This window comes from Oncorhynchus mykiss, chromosome 4 (genome assembly GCF_013265735.2).
Source record: "Oncorhynchus mykiss isolate Arlee chromosome 4, USDA_OmykA_1.1, whole genome shotgun sequence".
NCBI lineage: Eukaryota > Metazoa > Chordata > Actinopteri > Salmoniformes > Salmonidae > Oncorhynchus > Oncorhynchus mykiss.
In genome coordinates, this window is record NC_048568.1 from 4,781,189 (window position 1) to 4,793,344 (window position 12,156).

The window sequence follows — 12,156 nt, forward strand, 5'->3', positions numbered from 1 at the left end:
TAGAGCAGTGATGTTTTGGGGCTGTTGCTGGGCAACACGGACTTTCAACTCCCTCCAAAGATTTTCTATGGGGTTGAGATCTGGAGACTGGCTAGGCCACTCCAGGACCTTGAAATGCTTCTTACAAAGCCACTCCTTCGTTGCCCGGGCAGTGTGTTTGGATCATTGTCATGCCTCTTATGTTTGTTGTGTACTAAATATTTCCTCATGTTTATTGCTTTTTATTTGTTTTTTTTTTCTGTGAAGCCATTGTGTTGCATCCATGTATGAAATGTGCTGTATAAAAAAGCTTGATTTGAACATATTGTAAAACAAATTAACCCAATGACTGACCAATCAACAGCCTCTTGCAAAACCAATGAACAAATCTGTGCAAAAGCAACATGTATCTTCGTCCATCTTAGTATGAAAAATAGTATAAATTAGTATAAATATAAATTATATAAAATAGTATAAATTCAGTATATCTTCCACTGTCAAAATAGTGCATGGTATGTAAATTTAGTATCACTTTTCAACGAACCCAGTACATTTGTTGAAAATGATAAATCCCTCTGCAACACAGAAACACATTTAGTCATATTATAATAAACACTCAAAGTAATGGATATGGAGCATCTATGGCCTCAGTTACACCTGGTACCTAAATGTGACTTCGGTTATCCAATCACACCAAGCTGCATTAGGTTCAGATCTATCAGGATGGGCCTTTGACATAGTCTGGATGCAGTCAGGCCACTGAATATAAATAAGCAATGTAAAGAGATGTGGGGAAAAGTACATTCTACACAAATTACCTTCATAATAACAAATAACTAATGTGTGTGCCTGAGGGAAAATTAACTTTCATACAGACAAAATGGGTGATAAATTACACCAATAACAGTGGACAATTTGCACTGCTGTTGAAAAGCATCTCCACAGTATGATGTTGCCACCACCGTTGCCAATTTTCCTCCAGACGTGACACTTGGCATTCAGGCCAAAGAGTTCAATCTTTGCTTAATCAGACCAGAGAATCTTGTTTCTCATGGTCTGAGAGTCCTTCAGGTGCCTTTTGGCAAACTCCAAGCGGGCTGCCATGTACCTTCTACTGAGGAGTGGCTTCCGTCTGGCCTCGCTACCATAAAGGCCTTATTGGTGGGGTGCTGCAGAGATGGTTGTCCTTCTGGAAGGCCCTCCCATCTCCATAGAGGAACTCTGGAGCTCTGTCAGAGTGACCATCGGGTTCTTGGTCTCCTCTCTGACCAAGGCCCTTCTACCCTGATTGCGCAGTTTGGCCGGGCGGCCAGCTCTAAGAAGAGTCTTGCTGGTTCCAAACGTATTCCATTTAAGAATGATGGAGGCCACTGTGTTCTTGGGGACCTTCAATGCTGCAGACATTTTTTGGTACCTTTCCCCAGATCTGTGCCTCGACACCATTCTGTCTCAGAGCTCTACGGACAATTCATTTGACCTCATGGCTTGGTTTTTACTCTGACATGCACTGTGAACTGTGGGACCTTATATAGAGAGGTGTGTGCTTTTCCAAATCATGTTAAATCAATTGAATTTACCACAGGTGGACTCCAAGTTGTAGAAACATCTCAAGGATGTAGAAACAACTCTCAGGATGTCACCTTTTCCACAAAATGTAATATCTGCTAAACATGTGTATGTGACCAATAAAATGTGATTTGATTTTGATTTGAAATAAACGTCCTATTTATCAAAGGTGCTTTTGGCTGGGGTAAAAATTACTCCAAAGGATAGGAAATTGTTAAAAGTCCATTTTGATACAGAAACACTAAACCATGATTTAGATTTATTAAGAACAAGTTGATTGACAAAGTCATGAAAAATTGGAAGAATTTAATAAACCACATTTTGGCTATGATAAAAGATATGCCTCTGGGGTCAAAATGATCCATGTCAGAAGTATGGTTCGATGCAAATATGTAGTGGGTGTAAAGTTTGTTTTAAATTCTCACTCATTGAAAACGAATCAATCAACACATGCTTCTCTCTGAACGACTTAATATAACATTAAACCTTTATGAAATAAATGAAAAATAAACTTTTGGTTCCTCAGCTGCGTTGCCCACTCCAGTCAGCAGATGGCAATGTGCGTCTTTTAGGTTCAGGCGATGCTGCCTGTGTGACGTTCAATCTAGTGGACGGGTTCCTTCAACAACAACAGCTAGTCAGACACCTCCGTAGCTTTCTAGCAAACATAGCTACAACATTAACGCTCTGTACACTGTTTTGGTGTATATTAGTCGATGTGTATTAAACACACTTCTGTCGTTATATACTTGTTGGCCCATTTAATTATATATTTACGTTTTTTGTCAGCTAGCTAGTTTGCTAAATTAGATTAGAACTAGGCTAGTCGCTAATGCTAGCTAGCTAACATCCCCGACCATGAGTTCATTAAGCTACTCTCTTCCTACTGAAGAGGAGAAGATCTGCTGGGCGGAGAAAGAAGCTATCGTGAAAGAGGAGGAGGAAGAGGAGGCTGTTACAATACAAAAACAAGTAGATGGCGAGGCTGTTACCGTGAAAGAAGAAGAAGACGCGTTCAGAGTGAAAGATGAGGAAGATGTTACAGTAAAAGAAGAGGAGGCAGAGAAAGAGGAGGATGCAGCTTTTGGAGTGAAAGAGGAGGAGGGGGAGATTACCGTCACATTGGAGGAAGAAGAGGAGGTTGGAGATCTGTTTAACACCAGTAAGTACCGTATTGAACCAATATGCAGTAAAGGGGTTCTACACTTTAATGTTGTTCTGTAGGAATGGCTGAAGCTACACTGGAACTGTAGAACATCAAGAGTGGACCATCAACAAAACGTTAATTGATCAAATGCATCCAATGACAATGCCTGAAATACTATAGTCCTCAATCAGCAGTTGTAACATCCATTTTGGGACTTATACATTAATGATATGTACCAATCTGTTTCTTGAAGAAATCACTTATAAATGCCTCATGAGCTTAGTTCAACTGTCGTACCCCATCAGAACACAGATTTTGAAAATACAATTTTTAAATATAAGCTAATAATAATAATTTCACAAAATAATTTCATATCACATCAAAATAGGTAACCAGTCGTGATGCCCCAAACGGTAAACCAAATTAGTTTCTTGTCATTTCTCCTTCCTTCAGGCTTCTTTTTCTTCTTTGGACTTTTTATGGCGGTTGGCAACCAACTTTAAGGTGCATTACCACCATCAACTGGACTGGAGTGTGGACCTCAGTTCATATTTCAATCACCCACGTGGGTATATACCAAGACAGTTGTGAAGATGGCACAACAAAACCTCTTCCCCCTCAGGAGACTGAAAAGATTTGGCATGGGTCCCCAGATCCTCAGAAGGTAATGCAGCTGCACCATCGAGAGCAACCTGACCGGTTGCATCACCGCCTGGTATGGCAACTGCTCGGCATCGGACCCTAAGGCGCTACAAAGGGTAGTGCGAGCGGCCCAGTACATCACTGGGGCCAAGCTTCCTGCCATCCAGGATCTATATAATAGGCGGTGTCAGAGGAAAGACCATAAAATTGTCAGAGACTCCAGTCACCCAAGTTATAGACTATTTTCTCTGCTACCGCACGGCAAGCGGTACCGGAGCGTCAAGTCTAGGACCAAAAGCCTCCTCAACAGCTTCTACAATTCATAAAATCGCCACCGAACAATTTACATTGAACCTCCCCCCTCCCGTTTGTGCACTGCTGCTACTCGCTGGTTGTTTGTTACCTATGCATAGTCACTACGCCTCTACCTTCATGTACAGATTACCTCAACTAGCCTGTACCCCCCCACTCTGACTCGGTGCTCATTGTGTTACTTTTTATTATTACTTTTTATTTTAGTCTACTTGGTAAATATTTTCTTCTTCTTGGTTAAGGGCTTGTAAGTAAAGAATTTTACGGTAAAGTCTACGTTGGTGTCTTGACAGATTTGAAAAAAACGGTTTGTCATAAAACACTAAATATATACAGTGGGGAGAACAAGTATTTGATACACTGCCGATTTTGCAGGTTTTCCTACTTACAAAGCATGTAGAGGTCTGTAATATTTTTCATAGGTACACTTCAACTGTGAGAGACGGAATCTAAAACAAAAATCCAGAAAAATCACATTTGTATGATTTTTAAGTAATTCATTTGCATTTTATTGCATGACATAAGTATTTGATACATCAGAAAAGCAGAACTTAATATTTGGTACAGAAACCTTTTTTTGCAATTACAGAGATCGTACTGTTTCCTGTAGTTCTTGACCAGGTTTGCATACACTGCAGCAGGGATTTTGGCCCACTCCTCCATACAGACCTTCTCCAGATCCTTCAGGTTTCGGAGCTGTCACTGGGCAATACGGACTTTCAGCTCCCTCCAAAGATGTTCTATTGGGTTCAGGTCTGGAGACTGGCTAGGCCAATCCAGGCCCTTGAGATGCTTCTTACGGAGCCACTCCTTAGTTGCCCTGGTTGTGTTTTTCGGGTCGTTGTCATGCTGGAACACCCAGCCACGACCCATCTTCAATGCTCTTACTGAGGGAAGGAGGTCGTTGGCCAAGATCTCGCGATACATGGCCCCATCTATCCTCCCCTTAATATGGTGCAGTCGTCCTGTCCCCTTTGCAGAAAAGCATCCCCAAAGAATGCTGTTTCTACCTCCATGCTTCATGGTTGGTGTTCTTGGGGTTGTACTCATCCTTCTTCTTCCTCCAAACACGGCGAGTGGAGTTTAGACTAAAAAGCTCTATTTGTGTCTCATCAGACCACATGACCTTCTCCCATTCCTCTTCTGGATCATCCAGATGGTCATTGGCAAACTTCAGATGGGCCTGGACATGCGCTGGCTTGAGCAGGGGGACCTTGCATGCACTGCAGGATTTTAATCCATGATGGCGTAGTGTGTTACTAATGGGTTTCTTTGAGACTGTGGTCCAAGCTCTCTTCAGGTCATTGACCAGGTCCTGCCGTGTAGTTCTGGGCTGATCCCTCACCTTCCTCATGATCATTGATGCCCCACGAGGTGAGATCTTGCATGGAGTCCCAGACCGAAGGTGATTGACCGTCATCTTGAACTTCTTCCATTTTCTAATAATTGCGCCAACAGTTGTTGCCTTCTCACCAAGCTGCTTGCCTATTGTCCTGTAGCCCATCCCAGCCTTGTGCAGGTCTACAGTTTTATCCCTGATGTTCTTACACAGCTCTCTGGTCTTGGACATTGTTGAGAGGTTGGAGTCTGTTTGATTGAGTGTGTGGACAGGTGTCTTTTATACAGGTAACGAGTTCAAACAGGTGCAGTTAATACAGATAATGAGTGGAGAACAGGAGGGCTTCTTAAAGAAAAACTAACAGGTCTGTGAGAGCCGGAACTCTTACTGGTTGGTAGGTGATCAAATACTTATGTCATGCAATAAAATGCAAATTAATTACTTAAAAATCATAAAATGTGATTTTCTGGATGTTTGTTTTAGATTCCGTCTCACATAGTTGAAGTGTACCTATGATAAAAATTACAGACCTCTACATGCTTTGTAGTAAGTGGGAAAATCAGCAGTGTATCAAATACTTGTTCTCCCCACTGTATATATCTTTTTTTAAATGTTGCTGACACCCTTCCCCAGAGGTGTCTCATTACAGAAAAATAGATTAGGGAAAAACTATTTAGTAAACTGAAATAAAATAGCAAACCTGTTTGAAAAACAATCATTATTCTGAAACTATTATCTTTGCTAACAAATAAAAACATTGCATCCTACAGTTAGAAAATATCCTGATAAAAATAAATATCCTATAAATCACATTGGCTGCACATGGCCTGTCTACAACAAACTTTAAACATTGTATCAACTATCAACTGGGTCAGCCCAAAACTAGAGATAGCAAGCTTGCAACATTGAATTAAATATTCTGGGCCCTCAGTTTCCTGCGCCAGTGAGTTCTCGACAGACACAGCTGTCGGCTATTTGTTCAAGGGATAAGGAGTAATCAGGTATTTTATGACATTTCCACTGGATCAGAGCATTACATTTTTCTTTTTTATGCCGAGTGGTTATCAAAAGGGTGAGAGCTGAAAATATTTTGAGGAACTATTGTCATTTTTAATTGATTTTAATAAGACTGTTTACTTGCTGTTTGAGGTGAAGAAAAAATGATCTTGAGAAGCTCCACAGCTCATTAGTGGTGGTGTGTTAAAACAATCAGACATACTATCAGACATCCCCAAAGGCCTACATTTGTGCGCAGGCCATGTAGAGTAGTCCTACTTCTATATGTGTAAACAGGTAGACTAGTCCTACTTCTATATGCGTAATCAGGTGTGCGTCCTTACTCAACATTGACAGGAGTGTTTCAAACAAAAGACAATGAATAAATTGACATATCTTGCGGGGTCAAGTCTGGGTGGTCTGCCATGGGCTGTTTCATTTAGTATCCGTTTGGTTCGGTTGGGGAAGGATAGTATTTCCCCGTAGTATGTTATACCGAAGTTGACCGACTGAAAGGGAGTGTAACTTTATGACTATAATTACTGTTCCCTGAAGGAGGGAAACGAGGTACAGCATACTATTAAATCCACATGTTATGGCAATAACTACTGTTCCCTGAAGGAAGTTTCCTGAGTTCTATTCCGCTAGCCAGCACCTCTCCTAAACAGGTGTTCTACTCTAAAGGAGGGAAAGATGTACAACACCTGTTTGGCCCCGTCCCTTCCTGGTCGGTGAAGGGCGGTATTAAATTTAAGGAATAAATCCGAGGCTAACACTCATCACCTGTGGAAGGCGGGGCTTCCAGCGAGGTGCGGATTTAACGAGTATGTTGTACCTAGTTTCCCTCCTTCAGGGAACAGTAGTTATAGTCATAACGTTAAACTTGTCATATGATGAACTTCAATTTAAATATTGGATCTTGCTGTCGGTCAGTGTTTTGTATTCAGATCTCTGAAATGCACTCTAACTAAGTAACATTTAGTGGCTCCTTATGTTACGCTGGGAAAACAGTTTTCATGGGCACAGCAAATATAAATAATTTCAGTTTTCTAAATCCAATGGTTCTGAGTTACCTTAAGTTGATTCACAACACCCAAATGGATACTGTCATTAACGCGGTTCTTCAATAATTACACATAATACTTAATACTGTAGCTGTTTTGTTAGTCACATGTTCAATTATCATCAGCTGATCCAGGAAATCATTTTCTGAATGACAGTCAAATGACAAGCATCACGACGTGCAACAACAACCAAAGTGCTTCTTCATTCATTACTCTGGTAAAGACAGTTATGCTGTGCTCCATGTTGGATCCAACATCCCTAACAAATTGACTTTATTGTCTGCTTGATTTACAGTAGGGTCTCGTTAGTCTGTTTGCACACGGAGATACTTAGCTCATAATGTGTAAAGAATTGGTCCTTGATGGATAGGCTATTGTACAACACACAGAGCTATTGTCCTTTATTCAGGACATTTAGAATGACAACACATTACAGAGTAGCCTAGTGGGATTATTCACAAAATTATCTGGGGTTTTTCCATGTTTCACCTGAAATATTAAATGATGTATAGTCCTAGGTCTATGTTGTTATTATTAGGTGAAGTTATGGGTCCTACAGTAGGACTATGTTATTGGTATAACTAGTGGTTTCTGCATTAGCATGGATGAGTTTCTACAACCAAATTGAGTCTACATTGCCCTCGTGCCAATTTTAGCAAACACAGAAAGGGGCCTATATTGGAGACCAAAAGTTGTCTGGCGCAGCGCTTAGGATTTCAACAACTTTAATAACTTAATTCTAGCCTACAATCATCGATGTTACTACTAATGTGAAAACAAGAAAAAAGATTACTTGTTGCTCACTTGACTGTCTTAAGATAATTGTAACATTCATTACAGACGTCAATTGTTGTACAACATCATCTATCATGTTGGTATCACCTTTTACAGTGGATTTCTGCTGTTGTGGCCCTTTAACCATCTGTCTGACTTTAGGAGAGAGACGTGACTACCGTGGATCCTCTGGCGAGTCTCTACAACATCATGAAGCTGACGAGGCAGAGAAGAGTCTCTCCACATCAGGGCACCTCAAGAAACACCAGCGGAGACCCACAGGGAAGAAATCTCACCGCTGCTCTGACTGTGGGAAAGGTTGCAAATCTACATCAGAACTTAAAGTACACCTGCGAACACACACAGGAGAGAAATCTCACCACTGTTTTGATTGTGGGAAGAGTTACTTAAGATCAAATTCACTAAAAGTACACATGAGAATTCACACTGGAGAGAAACCTTATAGCTGTGATCAATGTGGGAAGAGTTTTACTCGCTCAAACGGCCTGATGGTACATCTGAGAGCACACACAGGAGAGAAACCTTATATCTGTATTCAATGTGGGAAGAGTTTTACTAGCTCAAGCTGCCTGATAGTACATCTGAGAGCACACACAGGAGAGAAACATTATAGCTGTAATCAATGTGAGAAGAGTTTTACTCGGTCAAGCAGCCTGGTATCACACCAGAGAAAACACACAGGAGATAAACCTTATAGCTGTAATCAATGTTGGATGAGTTTTACTCAGTCAAGCAACTTGGTATCACACCAGAGAACACACACAGGAGAGAAACCCTATAGCTGTGATCAATGTGGGAAGAGTTTTACTCAGTCAAGCAGCCTGGTATCACACCAGAGAACACACACAGGAGAGAAACCTTATAGTTGTGATCAATGTGGGAAGAGTTTTACTACATCTAGCCATCTGACTATACACCAGAGAACACACACAGGAGAGAAGCCTTATAGCTGTACTCAATGTGGGAAGAGTTTTGTTACATCTAGCCATTTGATTTTACACCAGAGAACACACACAGGAGAGAAACCTTATAGCTGTAAGCAATGTGGGAAGAGTTGTACTCGGTCAAGCAACCTGGTATCACACCAGAGAACACACACAGGATTGAAACCTTATAGCTGTGATCAATGTGGGAAGAGTTTTACTACATCTAGCCATCTGACTATACACCAGAGAACACACACAGGAGAGAAGTCTTATAGCTGTGATCAATGTGGGAAGAGATTCTATGATAAAAGATCTCTAAATAAACATCAGAAAATACATATATGAAGGAGTTGTTTCATGATATCAATGACATTATGTCACAATGTAGAATGTTTAAACATTGTAGTAGGAGTGTTTTAGTGATATCACAAATGTACAACCATAAACGTTGACATTATGGGGTATTGTGTGTAGATTGATTTGGAAAACAATATTATTTAATACATTTTAGAATAAGGCTGTAACGTAACAAAATGAGGAAAAAGTCAAGGGGTCTGAATACTTTTTGAATGCTCTGAATATGATATTGGTTTACTGTTAGAATAAGTTGTTTGACTACAGCAATACAGTTAAAGCAACGATGCATCAACCTAGAAAATGGATGGCCAACCTTGCTGCTAGAGATCTAGCTACTGGGTGTGCAGGTTTCTGTTCCAGCTCTGCACTAACACCTGACATTGTGCTGATTATATTATTATTTGGACTATTATTCAACTATTCAATCATGGCTTGTTTTGGAGTCAGATGGATGTCTAAATCCACTGCCCATTTCCACAGGTGTTCTTTATGATATGAAATAAAGTATTGATTCTTTGGATGAAGTATAGTGTATTTTTGGGTAATTGAACATTCCCTGTTTTCCTGTTTTATTTGGTTGTTACTCTAATTTAGTCTGATATTGCACAGATTTGCAGCTGATGTCCTTGGTCATCAGTGTGGGTGTAACATCTGATGTCCTTGATCATCAGTGTGGGTGGAACAGCTGATGTCCTTGATGATTGGTGTGGGTGGAACAGCTGATGTCCTTGATGATTGGTGTGGGTGTAACAGTCCCTGTCTGGCTGACTGTGATGCAGCCTCTGTTCACAACAGCACTTCATACCCACGAAGCAGCAGCCATTATCCTACCAATACCATGATCTGGGTGGGGCTAGGATAACAGTAGTGTTGGATGGCTACTAGGGCTTTCTCACTTTGTCTTTCCTTGATTATTCACATCTCCTTACCTGTATTGTGTCAAAACTGTATTGGAGGAGAAGGTACAAGTTCCCTCCCCACTGACCTTCTTCTCCAATAGGTTTTTAAAAGGAGACGAGGAGAGTAATTGAGGAAGGATGAACTGAGAAATACCCTAGCACTCACCTGTCAACTAACTCATGTACACACTCACTGACCACCTCAACCTCAACACACTCACTGACCTCCTCCTCCTAAACCTCAGCAGCCAGCAGAACTGAGTCAATCTAGTACCCATAGAATGAATGTTGTGTGTTTAATTCTGCTACATTTAAACATGTTTTTTTTTTTTACTTAAATTTGATTTTATTAGACAATTTATTTACAATGACGGCCTACCGGGGAACAGTGGGTTAACTACCTTGTTCAGATTGACAGATTCTTACCAGCTTGGGGATTCAATCCAGCAACCTTTCGGTTTCTGGCCCAACGCTCTAACCACTAGGCTACCTACATTGACTCAGATCAGTATTTAATTATGCTACACTGCCTCATCAATATTTAATTCTGTTTCATTGACTCAGATCAGTCGGTGTTTGCGTTATACTGTCTGTGGCAGAGGAGGAGGTGAAAGCGGTGTGACTAGCAGCCGTGAGCTCTAGTTGCCATTAATGTGATGTCATCCCACTGAGACTTGAAGTAGTGTCTCCTATCTATCATGAATGGATCTATATTTTAATACTGGAAGCATCTCTGCTGCGGGAGGATCTCTGGTAATTTGCACAGATCAGCTTCATTCTGCAACACCCGCTGTCCTCCAGTGGTTGGCATGCTAGCTACAAGTGTAATTGAATTGGTGTCCTGGCCCAGTCAGCCATACAGGGATGGAACTTATACACTACATAGCTACTTTGCAGCCCATGTCAAAGTTATCCTTCACTGTGGTCACTCTCCAGGGGATTTTTCTCTCGTCTCCACTATCAGTGCTCTACCCTTTTGGTTACAGTGGATTTAAGATTATTTATGGCATGCATGTCCAATGCAGACATGATGGGTTAGTATTGTCATGACATTGCCCTTTTTTCCCACAGAGAAAGTATAGTAACATCAAAAGGTTGGCGAATGGAACAATAATTCCCTTTCTCAACCAGTTGAAAGTGTCCATTGGTACTTAAAGAATATGATGTCAGATCAGTTGTTGTCTGGGACATATATCTGATGACAGGACGACATAAACTGTATCTTGGAAAATATAATCATTCTAGGTATCAGGTTATCATGGAAATGTTGTGCAATTTAAATATGAAACTATTTTTGAAAATATTAAATGTAATTTTAGCTCCTAAATGAGAGAATTTTTAAGTAATTTTATTTAATCAATGGCCACACCCAAGTGAACAGATATTGGTTGGAGAGGGATGAAAAACGCCCTTCTCTTCCCCAGTATAAAGCCCCCGTGACCCAATTCACTTTAGACTAAGCAAACCGAGGTGTGAGCTGTGGATGCGAATGGTTGAACAACTACTCTAACAAAATTTACATGAGACCAGATCACGTGGATTTGACAATCACCTTGCTGGAATGGTGAATTTCGACTAGATCAGCCAGAATACAGCACGAGCTGATTATGGCAACTTAGTAAAAACTTTGAAAGAGGCACTGAGCTTGAAGGTAGGCCTTGAAATAGATCCACAGGTACACCTCCAATTGACTCAAATTATGTCAATTAATTGTTGGAAAAATTACTTGTATCATGCACAAAGTAGATGTCCTAACCGACTTGCCAAACCTATAGTTTGTTGTTAAGAAATTTGTGGAGTGGTTGAAAAACGAGTTTTAATGACTCCAACCTAAGTGAATGTAAACTTTTGACTTCAACTGTATATTGTGTATTTAGTAAATAAGTAATTAAGCCAATTTGTGTATTGCTGATTCAACTTGTTAGCCAGGGTTCGTGCAGATAACCAAGTACTTTACGACAATCAGAATGAGACTGAATAAGGTGACGATTAATAATTGAGTGCGATTGATTTTAAAGATCTTTAAGAGAGTGGATTCGGGAGATAACCGCTCTATATCTGTGGTGCCCCAGGTTATTAATGGTTAAATTGTTGCATGGTTTAATTCAATGACACAATCAATTAAACGTTAGGT

General features: G+C 40.5%; 1 protein-coding gene across 1 annotated transcript; it reads left to right on the plus strand.

Annotated features, from left to right (window-relative positions):
- Window positions 1-2,135: 2,135 nt before the first annotated feature.
- On the plus strand, window positions 2,136-9,648 carry LOC110521973 (zinc finger protein 501). The gene is made up of 2 exons (XM_036975501.1): window positions 2,136-2,707; window positions 7,982-9,648. Exons 1-2 carry the CDS (start codon window positions 2,404-2,406, stop codon window positions 9,109-9,111), a joined length of 1,434 nt encoding a protein of 477 aa, XP_036831396.1. The 5' UTR covers window positions 2,136-2,403; the 3' UTR covers window positions 9,112-9,648.
- Window positions 9,649-12,156: the final 2,508 nt, after the last annotated feature.

Coding starts and splice junctions, on each gene's coding strand:
- LOC110521973 (XM_036975501.1), top strand. CDS start 2,404: ATGAGTTCATTAAGCTACTCTCTTCCTACTGAAGAGGAGAAGATCTGC. Junction 2,708..7,981: donor TGGAGATCTGTTTAACACCA/GTAAGTACCGTA, acceptor GTCTGACTTTAG/GAGAGAGACGTGACTACCGT.